Here is a 20,794-nt window from a genome sequence, read left to right on the forward strand (position 1 = left end):
TTTTTCACAGGTGTTGCTGAAAATATGTTACAGTCAAACTTTAAGAGCACCCAGGCAAAAGAATATAAAATAAGTGCATGTAGAGGATCAATGCACACCAGTTCTATTTCACAAGATGAAGTAGCTAAAGCAATAAAAGGACTAAAAAATTCCAAATCAGCAGGTATTGATGGCATACCAGCAACAATGTTAAAGAAGAGCGCATCAAACCTAACTGAAGTACTCACACATTTATGCAACTGCTCACTTCAGGCAGGCACTTTCCCTGATGTGTTGAAAACATCAAAAGTTATTCCTGTATATAAAAAAGGGGATAGAGACAAGGTAAATAACTACAGACCCTTCAAAATTTCCTCCTGCATCTCTAAAGTACTGGAAAAAGTTATGTATGAGAAACTTATGAAATTTATAAATAGAAACAGCATCCTATGTAATGAACAACATGGATTCAGAAATAAGAGGTCAGCGACAACTGCTGTCTATGAGTGCATCAGTTCCATCCTAAATCTGATTGGACAAAAATCAGGAAACAATAGGAGTCTTTATTGACTTGTCAAAAGCTTTTGACATCGTGGACCATAAAATTCTGCTATTAAAGCTAGAAAGATATGGTATTCGAGGTCTGTCCAACAAGTGGATCAGTTCCTTCCTGACTAATCATATGCAGGCAGTGTGCATCAAGCACACAAATATTGAACTAAAAACTGTATCTAAGCACTTATCCGACTATAAACAAATAAAATGTTGTGTACCCCAAGGATCAGTATTGGGACCCCTTCTGTTTCTTCTGTACATAAATGATCTAAACTTAAATATTGATGCACACAAAACAATCATATTTGCAGATAACGCCACAATTCTACTAAAAGGAAACAACGATGAACAGTTACAGCAGACAGTAAACACAGTCATGAAACAACTTAGCAGCTGGGCACAGAGTAATCAGCTTGTAATAAACAGTAAGAAAACCGTTACTCTAAAATTCCACAATGTTCCTGACAAGGACATGTTTATCCCATCAGTCTCTATCAATGACGAACCAGTTGGTAACAGTACTGAAAGCAAATTCTTAGGGCTTTGGCTGCAGAGTAACATCAGATGGAATAAGCATATTGTATATCTCAATGCAGAACTGAGCAAAACATGTTATCTTCTTTGTTCATTAAAATCATGCTGTAGTGAGAAAACAGTATTGAATGCATATCATGCGTGCTTTCATTCTCGTCTTAGATAAGGGGTCACCTTCAGGGGAAACTCTAAAACAGATAATAGCATTTTTAAACTACAAAAAAGGGCCATTAGAATCTTGTTTGGGTGCAAGCCTAGAGACTGTTGTAAACCACTGTTTAAGAAATCTGGTATTCCTCCATTACCGTGCATATACATTATGGAAACCCTTTCGTTCTTTCAATTAAATGTAATAGGCAAGGACCGGAGACTGCAAGAAAACTGTGATATACATGAGCACTTTACTAGACAAAACAGAAATTTACATATGACTTAAATCAGCACAGCACTGTGCCAAAAAGGTACTTTTCACATGGGAGTTTAGCTTTATAACAAACTTCCTGAAAACATAAAAGCTATCACTGAGGTCAATACATTTGGAAAATCTCTAAAGTCATATTTACAGCATCACTGCTTTTACTCCATTGAAGAATATTTAAATTTATGAAATGTGTTATATAAATACTTATGTGTAAAGTGTATTATTGTAAGCTTAAATATGTATGCCTTGAAATGACTTTCAGGCTGTATATTTATAGCTTGACTTGTCCAATGTCTTATGCATAAGCTGCTATGTAGACAACAGGACCAATAAATACAATCTACACTCTATAATCTAGAAATGCTATACACAGTGTGACACTTATTGAACTACACTCCTGGAAATTGAAATAAGAGCACCGTGAATTCATTGTCCCAGGAAGGGGAAACTTTATTGACACATTCCTGGGGTCAGATACATCACATGATCACACTGACAGAACCACAGGCACATAGACACAGGCAACAGAGCATGCACAATGTCGGCACTAGTACAGTGTATATCCACCTTTCGCAGCAATGAAGGCTGCAATTCTCCCATGGAGACGATCGTAGAGATGCTGGATGTAGTCCTGTGGAACGGCTTGCCATGCCATTTCCACCTGGCGCCTCAGTTGGACCAGCGTTCGTGCTGGATGTGCAGACCGCGTGAGACAACACTTCATCCAGTCTCAAACATGCTCAATGGGGGCAGATCCAGAGATCTTGCTGGCCAGGGTAGTTGACTTACACCTTCTAGAGCACGTTGGGTGGCACGGGATACATGCGGACGTGCATTGTCCTGTTGGAACAGCAAGTTCCCTTGCCGGTCTAGGAATGGTAGAACGATGGGTTCGATGACGGTTTGGATGTACCGTGCACTATTCAGTGTCCCCTCGACAATCACCAGAGGTGTATGGCCAGTGTAGGAGATCGCTCCCCACACCATGATTCCGGGTGTTGGCCCTGTGTGCCTCGGTCGTATGCAGTCCTGATTGTGGCGCTCACCTGCATGGCGCCAAACACGCATACGACCATCATTGGCACCAAGGCAGAAGCGACTCTCATTGTTGAAGATGACACATCTCCATTCGTCCCTCCATTCACGCCTGTCGCGACACCACTGGAGGCGGGCTGCACGATGTTGGGGCATGAGCGGAAGACGGCCTAACGGTGTGCGGGACCGTAGCCCAGCTTCATGGAGACGGTTGCGAATCGTCCTCGCCGATACCCCAGGAGCAACAGTGTCCCTAATTTGCTGGGAAGTGGTGGTGCGGTCCCCTACGGCACTGCGTAGGATCCTACGGTCTTGGCGTGCATCCGTGCGTTGCTGCGGTCCGGTCCAAGGTCGACGGGCACGTGCACCTTCCGCCGACCACTGGCGACAACATCAATGTACTGTGGAGACCTCACGCCTCACGTGTTGAGCAATTCGGCGGTACGTCCACCCAGCCTCCCGCATGCCCACTATACGCCCTAGCTCAAAGTCCGTCAACTGCACATACGGTTCACGTCCATGCTGTCGCGGCATGCTACCAGTGTTAAAGACTGCGATGGAGCTCCGTATGCCACGGCAAACTGGCTGACACTGACGGCGGCGGTGCACAAATGCTGTGCAGCTAGCGCCATTCAACGGCCAACACCGCGGTTCCTGGTGTGTCCGCTGTGCCGTGCGTGTGATCAGTGCTTGTACAGCCCTCTCACAGTGTCCGGAGCAAGTATGGTGGGTCTGACATACCAGTGTCAATGTGTTCTTTTTTCCATTTCCAGGAGTGTATATGAAAAGAAATGTAAATTCATTACAAACTACAGCTTGTAAACGTCACTACAGATATTCAGATTTAGGTTATGAAGTGGTCGATATGCCTGGCATCATTGGTGATGATGTGGCTAACAAATAGTGAAATTCTGAATGACTCGTGGAAGTGTCGGAACATCGAAGCTGTCGATGACTTCCTGAATGGCAATGAATTTGGGGTTATTGCTATACACCTTATTTTTAATATAGCTCCATAAAAAGGAGTTGCATGTGTACGGATCTGGAGTATATGGCGGCCATGCGAAGTCCATGCCAGTGGCCTCTGGGTACCCCAGAGCCAGAATGTGGTCTCCAAAGTGCTCGTCCATGACATAAAACATTCTCCTGCTTTGATGGGAATGAGCTCCATCTTGTATGAACCACATCTCGTCAAAATCGGGGTCACTTTGGATAATGGGGATTTAATCACCTTCCTACCATTCAGTGGTCACTGTGTCATCAAGGAATACTGCAATGATTATTCTGTGATTGGGCACTGCATACCACACAGTAACCCACTGAAGGTAAAGAGAGTTTTTGATCGTGAAATATGGATTCTCAGCCCCCCAAATGCACCAATGTTGCTTATTGATGAACCCATCCAAATGAAAGTGGGCTTCGTTGCTAAACCAAACCATACATGCATATACTAATTCCTCATGCCCCATGGCCAACTGTGAAATTTTAAAATCCTAACGCAAACCGTTCAGATAATTTTATTTCATAAAGTTCAGTAATCATCATCCTGTACATAGGTCTATCTTCCCTGAGGTTATCTCCTAAGGTAAGTTTTAGTGTCAGCATTGTCACATGTGTTCCTATATTTCTCCATAATCCAAATTGATTTTTCTTTAGGTCGGCTTCCTCTAGTCTTTCCATTCTTCTGTAATCTAGATTTTGATATCACTTGTCAGTTTTGATCAATGGTCATATATCAAGCCCTAAGATGCTGTACAAATGTGATGTCAAAATGGTGACCAATAACATTACAGAGTCCGACAGTGTTAAAATATAAACTTCAAATTCAGAATCATAATAATAAATATTAAACCTAATGGGACAACTGTGGGAAAATGTCTTGTTGAGGAAAAACTGAAATCTAAAATAAAAGCTGCAACATCATGATAATAGTGAAATACATAAATGAAAAAATCAAGGTAACTCAATACAACATTAGTTTCAAAAACACAAGAAGCACAAAATTAGTGTAAACCTACTGTATTTAGTATAAAAACATTTATGTCTCTAATGACATATTGTCAATTGGATGTTGAACTCCAAGCTTTCTTTTTTCCTGCCTTTGAAAATATCAGCTGGTCTATATAACTCAACGTGAAATGTTGATATCAATGTAAAGGCCCAAAAACGAAAGAGTTAAAAAGTACCAAAGGGGATACCAACACAAATAGCAAAAAATTGTGAAAGCTAACAAACAGTGGTACTGGATACATTAGTTGGGCTAATTTCAGATGATGTCCAACATGTTTTGTTATGGAAGATACTTTCCATCATCTCCATTATTGGAACTAACTAGATGCATGGCAGTTCTTAGTACGAAGATCTTACAGTTGCATTAGCATGTTTATAGTATGATAATGGCAGGTACAAAATGTGTAAGTGGTGAAGATATTGCCAAGAGGCTCCTCAAAGACACTGAGGATGGAAGAGAATTTAGTGATGAAAGGGATTGGTAAGAAATGTCTGCCATGTGCAGTGGTATAAGATCTAGTGACTCTGAATCTACTGAAGAAGTGGAAACAGATGAAAAGACACAACCTGTAACAAATATGTGGACTATTTATTGTAATGATGACAGTGATCTCATGAGATTTCCTTCTTCTGTCACGCAACAAGGTTTCACCATTCCTCATGGTGTTCAACCAAAATTCAAACTTGAATATTTCCCACTCTTATTCACTTACAATCTTATTAGTGAATCTGTGAATATGCATGGTAAAGAAAATATACAGAAAGTCACTCCAGTTACAAGACACTCAATGTATCACTCCTGGAGGGATGTTTCATTCTAAAGGGTTTTCTTACTATAGTCTTGAACATGACCTTGAATGTGGAGGCAGAATTAGTTGACATTTTACAGAAAACTGGCTAGAAATAACTTCATTTTTCAAGGATTTTTTTTTGCCTTCTTTTTTTTTTCAGCTTTTTGGATGCCATATTTAGTTCCGCCTAACATACAAGAGGATTCAAAGTGAAGAATGTTTGTGAGCATATTGATAGTAGATTCAAAGAAATCCATATACCAAAAAGAAATGTGGTTCTGGCTGAGGGCACAGTAGGATTCAAAGAAAGAATTCAATTCAATTGCTACAATCCAAAGAAGCCTCCAAAGTATGAATTTTCTGTCTGTGTTATTCAGAAAATTATTATGTATTTCTCTCACCTTCCATGTTATGGAAAGAAACTACAGAAAATCAAATTCATCCTGGTTTATCCTTTTCAAACTGAACAGTGGTTCATCTTGTATAGCAATTGCTAGCTGGTGCAGGTGGTTCAAGTTATCGCATTTTTAGTGGCAGTTTCTTCACAAGCCCTCAACTTGCTTTGGAAGTTTACAAAATGAAATTTTATCTAACAAGTACATTTATGCCTTCTAAAATGGGTTTTCCATGTGATCTGAAGAAGACAAAACCTGATGAACATGAGTTACATGTCTATCAAAATGAGATGAAAATTTCATGTCTTTCATTCCATGATGAAATGTTAGTGATTATGTTGTGTATGTGCTTTGGTCCTCAAATCCAGTAGATCACTGGTTTTAGGGATAAAGAGCCTGTGTAGTTCCTGAAACCCACTGTTATTTTGGAATACACAAACTTGTAAGAGCAATGGACAGGGCTGATCAGTACCATGGTTTCTGTGGTTTTATAAGGTGGTTGTACAAGTAGTGGAACAAAATTATTGTTCTGGCTGAATCAAGCTGGTGTAGTGAACTGTTACATTCTTTTCTCAATGGACAAAAATGAATGTGGAGAAGAACTGCAAACTCACCTTCCCTACAGAAGAAATCTAATCAGTCAGACAGTTGGCCAGATGAGAAATAGAAATTCAAAGAAAAGAGGAATGCCATCATTGTCTGACACTGAGGAAAGACTAAACAGGAAGATGCATTTTATAATGGAAAATGATAAAATATCAACAAAGGATTGTATGGTTTGCAGCACATGCAAGGAGAAAGGAGGATGAAGAAAATTTTCTGCTGCAAAACATGCAAGAGGAAGCCTGGACTTCACCTGGGAGAATGTTTTAAGAACCACCATGCAGAAGAAAATTATAAAGAACCATAAGCAAACAACAATGTGTATCAAAAACTAGTGTACAAGATAAAAAAGTTATCAAGTGATCCCATATTGCACTTTATTTGTTTTAAAACAGTTACATAATAACCCCATAATGCCTTAAAACCTTACCTGTTGGATTAGAAAGAGTTAAAATGCTGAAACTAATACAGGAACCCAAAAAGCAATACCAGTAGACAATTTAATACTATTAATTCACAAATACTGGTTACATGTATGGTACCTCTTACAAAAATAATATGTTAACATCACAGTAAAAGAGAGAGTTGAGTGCCAGTCTCTCAAATCAGGTATTATGTCTGACTGACTATCACAAATTATCTTGGTGACACCTCCACATGTAGCCACTTCATGGCTGATAAGACAAAACATTTGACAACATCAAATTGCCATTACATACATTATACTGAAATTTTGTAAAACAGTTTGATAGTCAACTTCTGATCTTCCATCTCCCACATTAACAAATGAGGTCTCCTATAACATCGTGCTCCAAAGCCAGTGAGTCATATTGAAGGATTAAGTTGATCCATAATATGAGTTAGTATTTACCAACTATGATTTTTAAACTGACAGTTCAGTAGTATTCACACCTGTCACTCAACAGCCTTCTTTGGAACTGGAACTATTACATTCTTCAGGGAGGACATTTCATTTGTCATATAGCTCACATAACACATAATCATGTAATGTTCACCCAAGGCTCTTCACTTTTCTGAGAGAACACTGTCTAGTGCTGAGGCCTTCCCCTTATTTAGATCTTTCAAATCTCCGTTAAATTATTCTCACAATATCCTATCCCTCACATTCTCCACATTCACATTCTCTTCCTTTTCCAGAATATTGTCTTTATTACCTCTGTACAGACGTTCTCTGTATTCTTGCCACTTTTCAAACTTTCCTCTTTTTACTGGTAAGCCTCCTGATGAGCTCTTAATATTCATAGAGCTGTTCTCTTTCCTTCAAAGATTTCTTCAATTTTCCTATACACAACATCTATTTTCCCCACAGTCACGCATGTGTCAACAACTTTTCCCCCTCTAGCCATTTATGCTTTGTCATTTTGCACTTTCTACCAATCTCACTATTTGGACATCCATATTCCCTTTTGCCTGCCCTCAATGTGACATTTTCATATTTTCTCCTCTAGACAATTAACTGCAGTGTCTCAGTGTTTTTTCTGTTGGGGTCTACAGTCCAAAGACTGTTCTGATGCACCTCTTCATACTTTTCTATTCAGTGCAATCCTCTTTCTCACCGAATAATGACTACAACCTACATCGTTCTGAATCTGCTTACTGTATTCATCTCTTGATCTCCCTCTATGATTTTTATCTCCCACTCTTCCCTTCAATACAAAATTGGTGATACCTTGATGTCTCAGAATGTGTCCCATCAACCAGTTTCATTTTTTGGTCAAGTTGTGCCACAAATTTCTTGCTCCCCAATTCTATTCAGTACTTTCTCATTAGTTACTTCATTGTTATTACTAATCAATCCTCAGTTGCTTTCATTATTTCATATCTAAATACTATCCTTTCATATATTATTGTATTCCTCTCTCCATTTCAGTCAATTTACACAATACTTTGTTTTGAAATGAACCTATACCTTGGTAACATCTGTGCAATAGTAGATAATGAAACAGCTGAGTCTAATGGACATCTTTCTCAGTGCAATACTTGTCCCTGTGATGCTTCTTAGCATTTACAAAACATGCAACATGCTTTCTCTGTGCATGTTTGTGGATTCATTTTTATGTTCAGGGACCTAGATTTTTAATTTATTTTTACATTACATTTCTTGAATATCCATTCCTTCATATTTTCACCTGTTATACGAAAACATTAACTATCTCGTGTAATCTGTCTTGCTTACTACACCAGGTATCAGAGATTGAACTTATTCTCAGCAAACATAAATTATTAAAAATCTGTTATGAAGAACTATATTTAAAAAGTGCCTAACTAGCTATATTTTACAAAATGTGCTCATGAGTTAGACAATAATTTTTACATAAATGTCATTCCAGTTGAACTACATTGATATTAATGAAAGACTGTGATCTGCTGAAATGTAACATCTTTGTCTCTGCTCTGTGTTACTCTCTGTAGTTTGTATGTAGGGAGGGGGTTGTAATGTGGCAGTTGAGTCATAAGGAAGTCTGGTGTGAGTGTCGATGGTGGACAGATGTGGGGAGACAAGACTTTAACATGCCCCTATTGCACCCATGTGAAATGCATCCATAAAATTTCGTCATTGTCCAAAAAGGTCAGCAGCAAAGATGTGTTTTTCAAATGTGTGAAATAAACAAAAGTGGTACTCTAAAAAGCTTTTCACTCAAGAATACTTCATGTTTACCTATCTGAACTATTTCTGGACTACAAAGTATTCCATTACTGGCCTAATTATTTGATGAATGGATTATGCCAAAACATTGATTCTGGGAAGAGTCTGATTTAGTTCTCAAATGTGAGAAACCCTGGGCTCTCTTCCAAAGACTATGCCCCATTTTATTACAGGACAATGACAAACAACAATTGTGATGACAACAAGATAATTATTACTTTCCTAACTATTGACTTCATTGACAAACAACTTTGGGTGTTGTTGATCAGCAACCTGTGTCCTGCATAGTGAATCAAACATTTCTATTTCTATTTCTTTAGACAGAAATGTAGTTAAATCCATACTGTGAGAGTTAGTGATCTTCATCTTTAATTGGCTGTGGAGCAGGGTTATTTTGACTTTGCAGCTCTCCACAAAAGTGGTTCTTTCAATTCATCCTAGGTCCATATAACCAATTTCCTGTTTTCCTGCAGTTTCTTCATTTTTCAGCTACAGTTCATAATCAATAAATTGAGAGTCCATATCTGTTCCTGGAAATGTATTTTAGTTGAACATGGTTTCCAACTCTTCGAATTATGCAATCTGTCTAAAACCTTCATGTACCTAAGGTCTCTTCAACAATGGAAATTTTCTTTCACTGTTCTTTATTCAAGCTGAGCAATTCACCTGACATTGTGCTTTGCTAAAATACTACTAGGTGGCTTACCATTTCATTACTTTCTTCTAAAATAAGTTATCCTACTGTTTTTCTTTCTCTTCCTTCCCAAACCATTGAATTCCAGTCACTGACCACAATTAAATTTTCATTATCCTTAACAGTCTGGAAAAATTCACTTATCTCAGCATACATTCTTTCAATATCTTCATCCTCTACAGACCTAGTAGGCATATACCCTGTATTACTGTGGTTGGTGTTGGCTTTGTGTCTATCTTGACTATAATAGTCCATTAACTGTGCAGTTCATTGTTGTTTACCTTCATTTCTAATTACTTTTTCTTTATTAGACCTAATCCTGCAATACCTCGATTTAATTTTGTGTTGATAACTCTGTATTCACCCGACCAGGTGTTGTTTTCCCTGTTGCAGTTCATAGCATCAATTTCCTTCTTAAATTTTATAATCTACTTACCCACTTAAAGAATCTAACATTCAACATACTTATCCTTAGAAACACAGTTTTATTTTCCTGATTATGACATCCCCCTTAGTAGTCTGCACCTGGAGACATGAACTGAGGACTACTTTACCTCCAGAATATTTTATCCAAATAGATTCCATTATCATTAAATCATATGGTATACCTGAATGGCCTGGGGAAAGAGAAGGTAGCTGTAGTCTTTTACTTTCAGCCATCTGCAGTGCCAATACAGCAGGCTACACTGGCTGATGTTACAATGTCAGATCAGTCAAACAACCAGACTGCTGCCTCTACAACTATTGAAATGGTTGCTATCCACCTTCTGCAACCATATCTTAGTCTGGCCTCTCTACAGACAGCCCTCTGACATCACTGCATGTACTGTACAATTATCTGTATAGCTGAGGATAGGAAATGACTATTAGGTGTCATGACTGGAGAGCTCAAGGAGTTCACTGGATGTCATCTAAGTAACAAATCCATCATCTAAGTAACAAATCCATCATCTGAATAACAAATCCATCATGTAATTTCAATCCTTTTAATACTGCCCAGATTGGCTATTGTTGATGCAAAGAAAGTAAAATCACAAAAGAACAACCACAGCTAAAACAGGACCAGACACAGCTCTCTTACTGACAAGTAGCTACTGTGGAGATAATATTCTATTGTATTACACGGTTTTATTGATCCTCTTCATTAGTTTTGTACATACAGTAGATACAAACTAATATTGCAGAATGTAAGGCAATAATAATAACAATAAAACTGCATGAAATCGGGAAAAGAAATTACTCATGAGCTCCTAAGCATTACTGGTTGTCCAGCTATCACAACAACTGTGCATAGGAAGTTAAAAATAATGGGGCACAGTGGTTGAGCAGCTACTCACAAGCCACACATGCTGCACTCAATGTTAAGTTACATTATTACATTATATTATATTGATATTTGCTCCATAGATAATGACTATGACATTTAGTAATGCTGTAGAAAGTGTCAGTTTAACATAAGTTTCCTTTACACACTGCATTTTTTTTATTTTTTATTTTTTAACAGTTTTTACTTCATTTCTAAAAATTCAACTATTGAGTAGAAGGGTTTATCATTCAGAAATTGTTTTAATTTGTTTTTAAATGCTGGTTAGCTATCTGTCAGACTTTCAATGCTATTTGTCAAATGACCAAAGATTTTTGTGGCAGCATAATTTACCCCTTTCTGTGCCAAAGACAGATAAGGCTGAATTACATTACCACACACTTGAAGTGTGTGAAAAGTATTGTCATTAGACAGTGGGTGACTAGAAATGAGTGATTTGGGGTGATGAATCACACTTTACCCTATAGGAATCTGATGGAAGGGCTTTGATTTGATGGATGCCAGGAGAACATTACCTGTCATCAAAATAGACAAAATAAGGCAAAACAGCTGGTGTTATGGTATGGACATATGTTTCATGGTTAAGGTGTGGTTTTCTTATTGTGTTTAAGAAAATGCTGACAGTGGAAGCCTACAAACACATATTATAGCACTGTGTACTATGTACAGTAGAGGAAAAGTTCATAGATGATGATTGTTTGTATCAGCATGATAATGCTCCCTGTCATAAAGAAGCACTTGAGAGGCTATGGTTTGTGGACAATAACATTCCTGAAATGGACTGGCCTGCCCAGAGTTCTGACCTGAACCCAATGAAACAGCTTTGGGATGAGTTAGAACGCTGAATTTGCTCTGGACTCAATTTTCTATCACCATGTTCTGTGGTTTCAACTCTTGGGGAGGAATGGGAATCTCTGAAGATTTTCCTTCTTGATGGGACTGACAGAACATAATGAATTAATGAACAGGAAATGCAATACCTTTTCCTCAGTCAAGCTGCAAATAAAATTGTCCCTTTTACTCTCACTAAATTCTCTATCTGATGCTTTGTCTTTCTTTTTTCTTCAATTAATCTCACTCATCTCACTATAGTTTTTCTTCCCTCATCACTTGTTACCTCTATTCTTTTGTCTCTCTCTATTCCTTTGTTTCATGACTACTGAGCCACAATATGCAGCACATATTTATACTTACTGCCAATTATTATTAGTGTTATTGTTGTTGTTACTACAATGAAAATTTGGTTGGTTCAATTTTTATGCTAATATACTCAGAAGACCTATGATTTCAGACTGATGAGAAGGAGAAATGTGTAAGCAGGCTTTTTTCTGTACATTTTGGCAAAGGAGAAACAAAACAAAGACAAAAGTTATTATATACAGTAAAAACGAAATTAGTATCTAATTCTGAGTTAGGGGCAACAGACAGGAGAAATGGGAATGAGGATTAAAGAAATGGGAATGAGGATTAAACATGATGGTCAAAACAAGGGTTACATTTAGTGTTAGCAGAGGTATGAAAAAGGTCATTATAGGTATAACGGAGGATTTTGCGGTGCTAATATTAACAGATAATTACATGTACAAACAAAAAGTGTTACTGAGGAAATCATGAACACTGTGCAGTGAGTAAACATAACCATATGAATATTAGTAAGAAATATATTAATTTCGAACTGTCATGCATGACTGCAACCTTAGGAAGTCTCACTAGATTTTCGTCGGATGCTGGACATGCAAACAAACAAACCAAAAAATGGATTTCCTTAATAACTCCATCTTGTTATGACACTACTGTTCCAGGGAAAATATTACACCAACCTTAAGTCATGAAGTGACCACACTTCTTACAAATAACAGGATTATTTATCCAGGCATATGTGCATAAATCATGCTTACCTTATATAAAGTGTTCTTATGGTTCATCAGAGAGTGTAATTACTTCTGGCTTTAGCAAGTCCATTTTATGAATATCTGCAATAGTTGATGATTCTCCTGTACACTTTTCTTCCTGGCTGTCCATATGACTGAGATCTGCAGAGGACGCTGTTGGACTGATAGGGGTTATGATGATCTCAGTGGCAGCTGCTCTCCTCAACAGTGCAGTGTTCTCCGTTACAACTGAATCATCACCACCATCCCATGAGTATTGGAGATCTTCTTTTATGGACTCAGGGGTATATATTACATGAGCTGAAAAAAATTAGCAATTTTGTGGTGAATAACCTGAGAAACTGTCAAGTTAATACAGAATTTGAGATAAGGCATAAAAAGAGTTTTCTTGCTGTAAACACTTTTAACTATTCTTGTACAAACTTGCAACAACATTCTTGAATAATTAAGACCTCTATTGTCAAATATCATATAGACTATACCCCATACTCAGTCATACATTTATGGAAATTGTCATTGTAATTATTATTATTTCTGTGTCAAAATGCTAAATAAATCCACTGTCATATAGTATTAAAGATGGATTCAGATTATATGAAGCATATTAAGACAAACAAAAGATTTTACACAATTGTTATCTTGTGCAACATATCAGTACTGTTTTGGAGTAACAGCTGCTCCTCCTTTTTGCACTACTCGCTTGACTTAAAAATGAGTTACTGCCTTCTACTGTGTAAATTTTTGTCCATTTTGTAAGAAATAAGACAGTGTAGTGCGAGGAAATGTCACTGAAGACAATAAATTCCATTATGTTACACTTTACTGGCTACTAGCTATATACTGGAGAATTTATTAACAAAATTGTCAAGATGGAAAAACAAAGGGACCTATTGAGGGGTTGTAAGAGCTTCCTTCTTCAAAAGTTCATAAGAGAACTTACAAATGAGTACATCTTTGTGCAAACTCTGAGCTCTGATAGTAATCTGGACATATGCAGGATCCAGGCATTACAGAAACAGTTAGTGGTATAGTGAGGTGTGTTAAAACAAGATGTCATCGATAATGTATAGAATAGAAAGTTGAAAGCACAACACTCAGTAGTTTTCAAAAACAAGAGGAATGGAAGATCAAGCAAAAGAAGTCACAAGTGAATTATGTAGCTGAGGTAAATATTTTAAGCCTCTATATGTTACAAAGTACAGAAAAAGTGGTGAAGGGAAAAAAGCTTTTATATTTGGGGTAGTTATCCCAACTTCAATTTGGTTCTTCAAACATGAACACTTTAGATCTTCTAATTGTACCCCATCACATAACAAAAAAAAGAAGAATGAAGGCTTTTATGACATTCAGCTACAGAAACATGAATTTATGGATCTGCTTCCAAAATAAATTTCTATTAACATACATAGTTTTGGCCCATCCATAAATATTGCTATTTTTACAACTGTTGAAATGAAAATCATTAATATACTTAAAGAAATACAGCAATCAACCACATTTTATATAACTTTATCTGTGTTTCATGTTTTAAGCATGTTCAGTTGTTGTAATATACTTGTACTTTCATAATTTTGAAGTTTACACAACTACGTTTTGAATACTGCAATTACCAAACGTAAAATAATAAATTCTTTAGCTACAAATTTAAGTTTTTTACACACTCTCCACTTGATTTACTTTTTATTTAACACCTGGTTTTTATGAACACTCTCTCTCTCCTTGATTTACTTTTTATTTAACAAGTTTTATGAACAATCTGATAGTGTCACCATGGGAAATTCTACATCTCCGCTAGTGGCCAACTTCTTTATGGAGAGTTTTGAGGAGATATCACATGACTCAGCAGTTTTAAATCCATTAATATCTTGGCAATATGTTGATGATACTTTTATTGTTTGGCCTATAGTGTCGGACAGCACAACTATTACACAATAGTGCGGAGTGTTCATATAACGTGTGTACATGCAGTTTCATGTAGTGTAATTGCTGAATTGCAGCTGTCAAGGTAGTTTCACACTAGCTGACATAGGTGCATGTAATAAGTGAATCAAAGCTGTCAAAGAGTTCCACATCTGGCCACCAAGGGTGCTGATTTTTTATTTGTCGCATGTGCTTAGGCATTCTCCATGTGTGATGTTTATTCCTATGTTTTTTATGTTTTATGATCTGTACTGTCACTCTGGGTTGCAATTCAATTAGCCTCCTCCCCTGGTTGAGTAGAGTTTCCTGTCAAGCATAATCCTTTGGCATTAGATTTATCAGTATTATTAACTTGTTCACTTCTAAGTACACTGATCACAACAAGTGGTGGCCCAAATGTGGTCCTTGAGCTGAAGGAACTGAACTATAACTGTTTTTCTTATGGAGCTCAGGAGACGTGGCTCATTTTGGCCTGATAACCCTGTCCTATGGTTTGCACAAGTGGAAGCTAGTTCGCACTTGTTGTAAGCCAGTTGAACTACTGTTTTGCACCTGAGATGCAAGACATTATCACTTCATCCCCCGGCAGCAGATTCCCGTGAGAAACTCAAGGAAGAACTATTACAGAGATTTACTGCTTTGCAGGAAAGTTGAATGTGACAAGTTCTTATGCAAGAATACATCAGTGATTGTAATCTGTCACAACACCTATGGGATTTTTGCAATAAAGTGGACAATATCACCTTGCATATACTATGGTGCAGTAGATTATTGCCACAAATTAAGGCAGTAGTGGCATCACAAACTAACATGCCACTGGGTGATGTAGTGGAGTTGGCAAACCACATAGAGGAAGCTATCTCACCTGCCCAGATTAGTTGTCATGGCACAAAGCAACAGTACACCAGCAACAGTCATTGTCTGGCATGCTGGTTACAACTTGCTTGCACCAAATGTAAACATGTTATGTGTGCAGGTCAGCACATTGTTGTCATAAGGTGACATTGGAAACAACAGAGGCAAAGCGTGTTACCTCAGACATTTGACAAGCTACTCTTCAAGCAACACTACATTATTTACAAGGTGAGCATCCTGTGTGTTGGTACTACCACAGACTTAATAAGAATGAGCAAAAATGTGTGTCATCCTGCTTCCACCCAAATGCTGGAAGTGGTCAATTGTAGGTGTAACTGGCAGCCCATCACCATCCAGGCACCTGTTCATCAGTGACAGAGGTTCTGGCCTGAAATTTCTCATAGACACTGGTTCAGACATCAGTATTCTGTCATGGTCTTTCTTGAATCGCTGTAGGCCATCAACTGCCTTCTGTCTAACAGCTGCCAATAATTCAACTATAGCAGCATATGGAATCCAGTGAATGGAGCTGAACTTAGGTCTACACTTGGAATTTCACTGTTTCACATGTCATGGAAGAGATCATTGGTGCAGATCTCCTGGCACATTACAAACTCATGCCAGATGTGGCAAACCCCAATTGGTGGGCAGTGTTACTGGTGTAACCGTCACTGGTTTTCATCACAGTACCACCATCCTCAGGGCAAAGCTTGTACAGGCAACTGAGGGTGAATACACTTTACTCTTAAAGTAGTTCCTGACTTTCACCTTGCCACCTGGTGCACCTAAACAGATTCTGCACAATACAGTGCATCACATCAAGATGTCAGATGGGCCATCAGCGTTGTGCTGATCTGGACATATAGTATCAGATGTTAAACAGTCTGCAGTCCTCTGCCTTGCATCTGGTGCCAAAAAATGGTGGGGCCTGGCACCCTTGCAGAGATTGTCGTGAAATGAACATGAGAAGAGTGTTGGACCGATATTCTGTGCCATTACTAAGAGACTACATCTACGTGTTACATGTTACAATGATATTCAGCATCTCAAGACTGTGCTAAAGCCTGTACTCAGATACCTTGTGGCTACAGAGTACATTCTAAAGACCATCATTTGGCCTGTTTGAGAGTATGTGTGTTTTAAAGTAAGAACCAATTTATAATGGAGTAAGAGAAGCTTAATTTAAGAATGTAAATTGTAACACAAACTACAATACACACATTTTCACTTTTCAACAGGATCACCCTGAACATTTAAACATCTGTCAAGTCATGAAACCAGCTTTTGGATCCCACCAACAAAGAACTCAAGAACTTGGCCACCTGACTATTAAACCAGTAAGTAACAGTTTCTTTCAACAAGTCATCATTTTCCAAGAGCTATCCATCATGAAATTTGTCAGTTTTGGAAACAGATAAATGTCTGATGGTGCTTAGTCAGGGCTGTATGGTGGATGATACAGTTATTCCCCATGAAATTTGTTCAGTTTGTATCTTTGTTCTCACCGCATTGTCAGACTGAGTATTATCATGAAGCAGAATGATAGTGCTAGAAAGCAATCCCCACCAGCAATTTTCAATAGTCCATCTAAGCTTTATTAACATTTCACAGTACCTCTCAGTAGTTATTGTCATTCCTCTTGGCAAAAACTCTAACAGAAGAAAGCCTTTCCAGGCCCCAAAAAACTGTGACCAAGATTTTCAGTGTTGAAAGTTCTTGTTCGAATTTTTGTGGTTTCATTGGTGAGTTTGAGTGATGCCACTCAGCTGGATTGACCTTTATTCTCTGGAGTGTAGTGTGTAATCCACATTTCACCACCTATCACAACGTGACTCAAGAACTAGTCACCATCCTTGTGACAGTGCTGCAAAACAGGCAAAGAATGTGCCATTCACTTTGTTCTGTATTCTTCATTTTAGGCACCCTTATTACACACATTTTTTGTAGTGTAGTTTGTCAGTAACAATGTAAAAACTATGATATTGAAATTTGTGGACATTTCTGATGCAGCTTGCCAATAGTGAAGTGCCTGTTTTGGCGAACTGCCTCATCAGCTTTTTGTGTCAAGTTTTCATATGACAGTAGACAATCCAGATCATTCTTCATCATGAACATTTGTCCTTCCTTGATTGAACAGTCTACACTATTGCCATCATTTCCATCATTCGTTACACCTGTACCATAAACTTCAACAAGATGCCAGTGAATTTCAGAAGAACAAACTTGTTTTTCATTTAAGTACCAATTAACTGAGTGCACTTCACAATAAGCAGGATTACTAATTGACATGATGGTAAAAGAAGCAGTATAATCATACAATCAACATTGGCAGAGATGTGAAATGTAATGACAGTGAAGTGAGAGACTGGCTAAGAATGGCCAACTGTAAACAGGATGCACAGACACAATGAGCTATTGATTCTTACTGTAAAAGTGACCCTCATATAAGATTTTTGGATTATGAAAGACAGTGCAGACATGGGAAAGATTAATTGACTCTGTTCAAGGCCTCCCACTTTGTTTCACATACCCGGATGATGTGCTCATGTCCTCAGACACTGAGGAACAACACCAACAACATCCACAAGTAGTGTTCAATTGTTTGGAGCATTATAGATTCGTGTTGAACATGGCCAAGTGCGTTTTTGTACAATCTGAAATGACCTTCTTGGTACATAGAATCTCTGCTGTGGGCCTCCTACCTCTGACAGAGAAGACTGATATGACTTTACAGTTACCTAGCCTAACCACAATAAAGGAATTGCATCAATTCCCTGATATGCTAAATTTTTATTGTCGTTACCTGTCTCATGCAGCAGAATTGCAGGACCCATTGACTGTTGTGCTGGCTGGTCCTAAGACGAAAGGCAACTCCCCAGTGGAGTTGACTGAGGCCATGAAACAAGGCATGGCTTACACGGCACTTCTAGTTCATCCCAATCTTGGCAAACCTCTTGTGTTAGTGGTGTATGTAAGCCAGACAGCTGTCAGTGCAGTGCTACAGCAGTGGTCAGACAGTTCATGACAACTCCCAAAAACTGTCACCCTCTTAGAGAATGTGGAGCACCTATGACTGCGAGCTCCTGGTAGTATATGATGTAGTGGAATACTTCTGCCCTCAACCCAAAATGCGAGTGTTAACGATATTCAAAGACCATAAACCACTGACTTTTGCATTCAGACAGAACAGTGCCAATTGCTCTCCTTGCTAATTCAACCATCTAGAGTTTGTAGCCCAGTTCACTATTGACATCAAACACATTTCAGGAAATGATAATGTTTTGGCTGACTGTCTTTCACTTGTTAGCAGTGTGACAAGTCCTATCAACTTTTCTGCAGTGGCCTGAACACAACAAAAACATGAGGAACCCCAAACATTTATTGACAACATCGCATTAAAATTGCAGCATGAGTGTTCAACGAGAAGATATCGTCAAGCTTTAATGTGATATCTCTCACAGACAGTCTCACCCGTTTCTTCCACTAGCATTCAAAAGACAAGCTTTTGACAGCATCCTTAACTTGTGCCATCCAGGGTACAGCTGACTTTTTGACTCATCTCCCAACGTTTTGTGTGGCTGGGCATGGAAAAGGACTGTCAAGAATGGACAAGGACATATTTGCAGTGCCAAAGGCGTAAAGTGTCTCGCCTTGTGCATGCCCCAATTAGCGACTTTCCAGGTACAACTGTCGTTTTGCCCATCTACACCTGGATGTTGTGGGACACTTCCTCCATCAAATGGTCAGCGATATCTTTTCACGATGATCAGTCTTCTTATCTGCTGGTCAGAGGTCGTGCCAATTGCTAATATTATAGCCGAAACATTAACTCCTACCTTTGCATCATTACAGTTAGTGAGGTTTGAGAGCCCTCAGTGTATCACTACCAACTGTGGACAGCACTCTGAGTAGCATCTGTTTGTGCAGCTTGGCAAGTTTTATGGGTATGTCCACCACAGAACCACTACTTAGCATCCTGCTAGCAATAGCGGGGTTGAATTCTGGCATAGTTCCTTGAGGACGGTGCTCATGTACCACGAAAACACATGGAATTCAGCTCTTCTAATGGTTCTCTTGGCCTATGAACAACTTGCAAACCTGACATGAATTCTCCAGATGCACAGTTGGTCTAGAGAGAGACACTGTGTCTGCCTGGAGAATTTGTTGATGCTGATACACTGCAAACTTCTTCACAAGATTTCTTACAATGCCTGAGGACATATGTCACACAGATCAGTTCTTCAAAGGGTTCATGTCACAGCATGTTGCTTTGTTACATGCACCAGGACTTGCATCACCAGTCACATGTCATGCTCTGCACCAACAGTGTAAAACCACCTTTGCAACCTTTATGCACTGGCCTGTACTACACATTGCGAAGAAGTATACAGACAATGGACATATTGGTTAGTTGCAAGTCAACCATTTTTCTGAACAGAGTAAAACCAGCATCGATTTTTCAAGAGGCATCACCATCTGCTACCCAATGGAGACAACAGAAACTTCCTGAACAAGATGTCCATCCACAAGTACCACCACCACAGCAGCTGCCCAGAGAACCACCACAGACACAGAAAACCCACTCAGGATGCTATGTCCACTTCCCTGTCTATTTCCTCAATACCAATGCTCTGCTTCCTTCAAGGAGGCTGCTATAGCGTCTGACACCACAGCTGTTACATGGATGTGTTTGAATAGCTTGTCTACATTCAGTGTCACATGGTAGATCAGCTGAATTGTGGCTGTCAAGATAGTTCCACACTGGCTGCTAGAGGCACTGTGTTATGTGTGTGATAATAATAAGTGAATCATAGCTGTCAAGAGTTCCACACAAGGCCACCAGAGGCGATTGTTTTTTATTTTTCATGTGTGGTTGTGCATTCTCCATGTACAATGTTTATTCCTGTGCTTTTTATGTTCCATGTTTTTTATGTTTTATGTTCTATACTATTGCTCTGGGTTACAATTTGACTGGCCTCCAGCACTGATTTAATAATTTCCTGTTAAGCATAAACCTTTGATGTCAGATTAATCAGTGTTAGTTAGTTGATCAGTTCTAATTATGCTGATCCCAGCACACCCTCACGGTGTGGGCAGTTTCCAATAGCCTCTTCAGCA

At 38.6% G+C, this 20,794-nt stretch overlaps 1 protein-coding gene across 1 annotated transcript in view; it reads right to left on the reverse strand.

Annotated features, from left to right (window-relative positions):
* Window positions 1–20,794, reverse strand: part of LOC126354187 (potassium voltage-gated channel subfamily KQT member 4) — a 969,743-nt gene that overhangs the window by 39,785 nt on the left and 909,164 nt on the right. Inside the window, exon 14 of the mRNA XM_050003638.1 lies at window positions 12,908–13,201. Within this exon, the coding sequence (XP_049859595.1) occupies window positions 12,924–13,201 (278 nt within the window). The 3' untranslated portion in view covers window positions 12,908–12,923. The remainder of the gene's footprint in view (window positions 1–12,907; window positions 13,202–20,794) is intronic.

Source organism: Schistocerca gregaria, chromosome 3, assembly GCF_023897955.1.
Source record: "Schistocerca gregaria isolate iqSchGreg1 chromosome 3, iqSchGreg1.2, whole genome shotgun sequence".
Taxonomy (NCBI): Eukaryota; Metazoa; Arthropoda; class Insecta; order Orthoptera; family Acrididae; genus Schistocerca; species Schistocerca gregaria.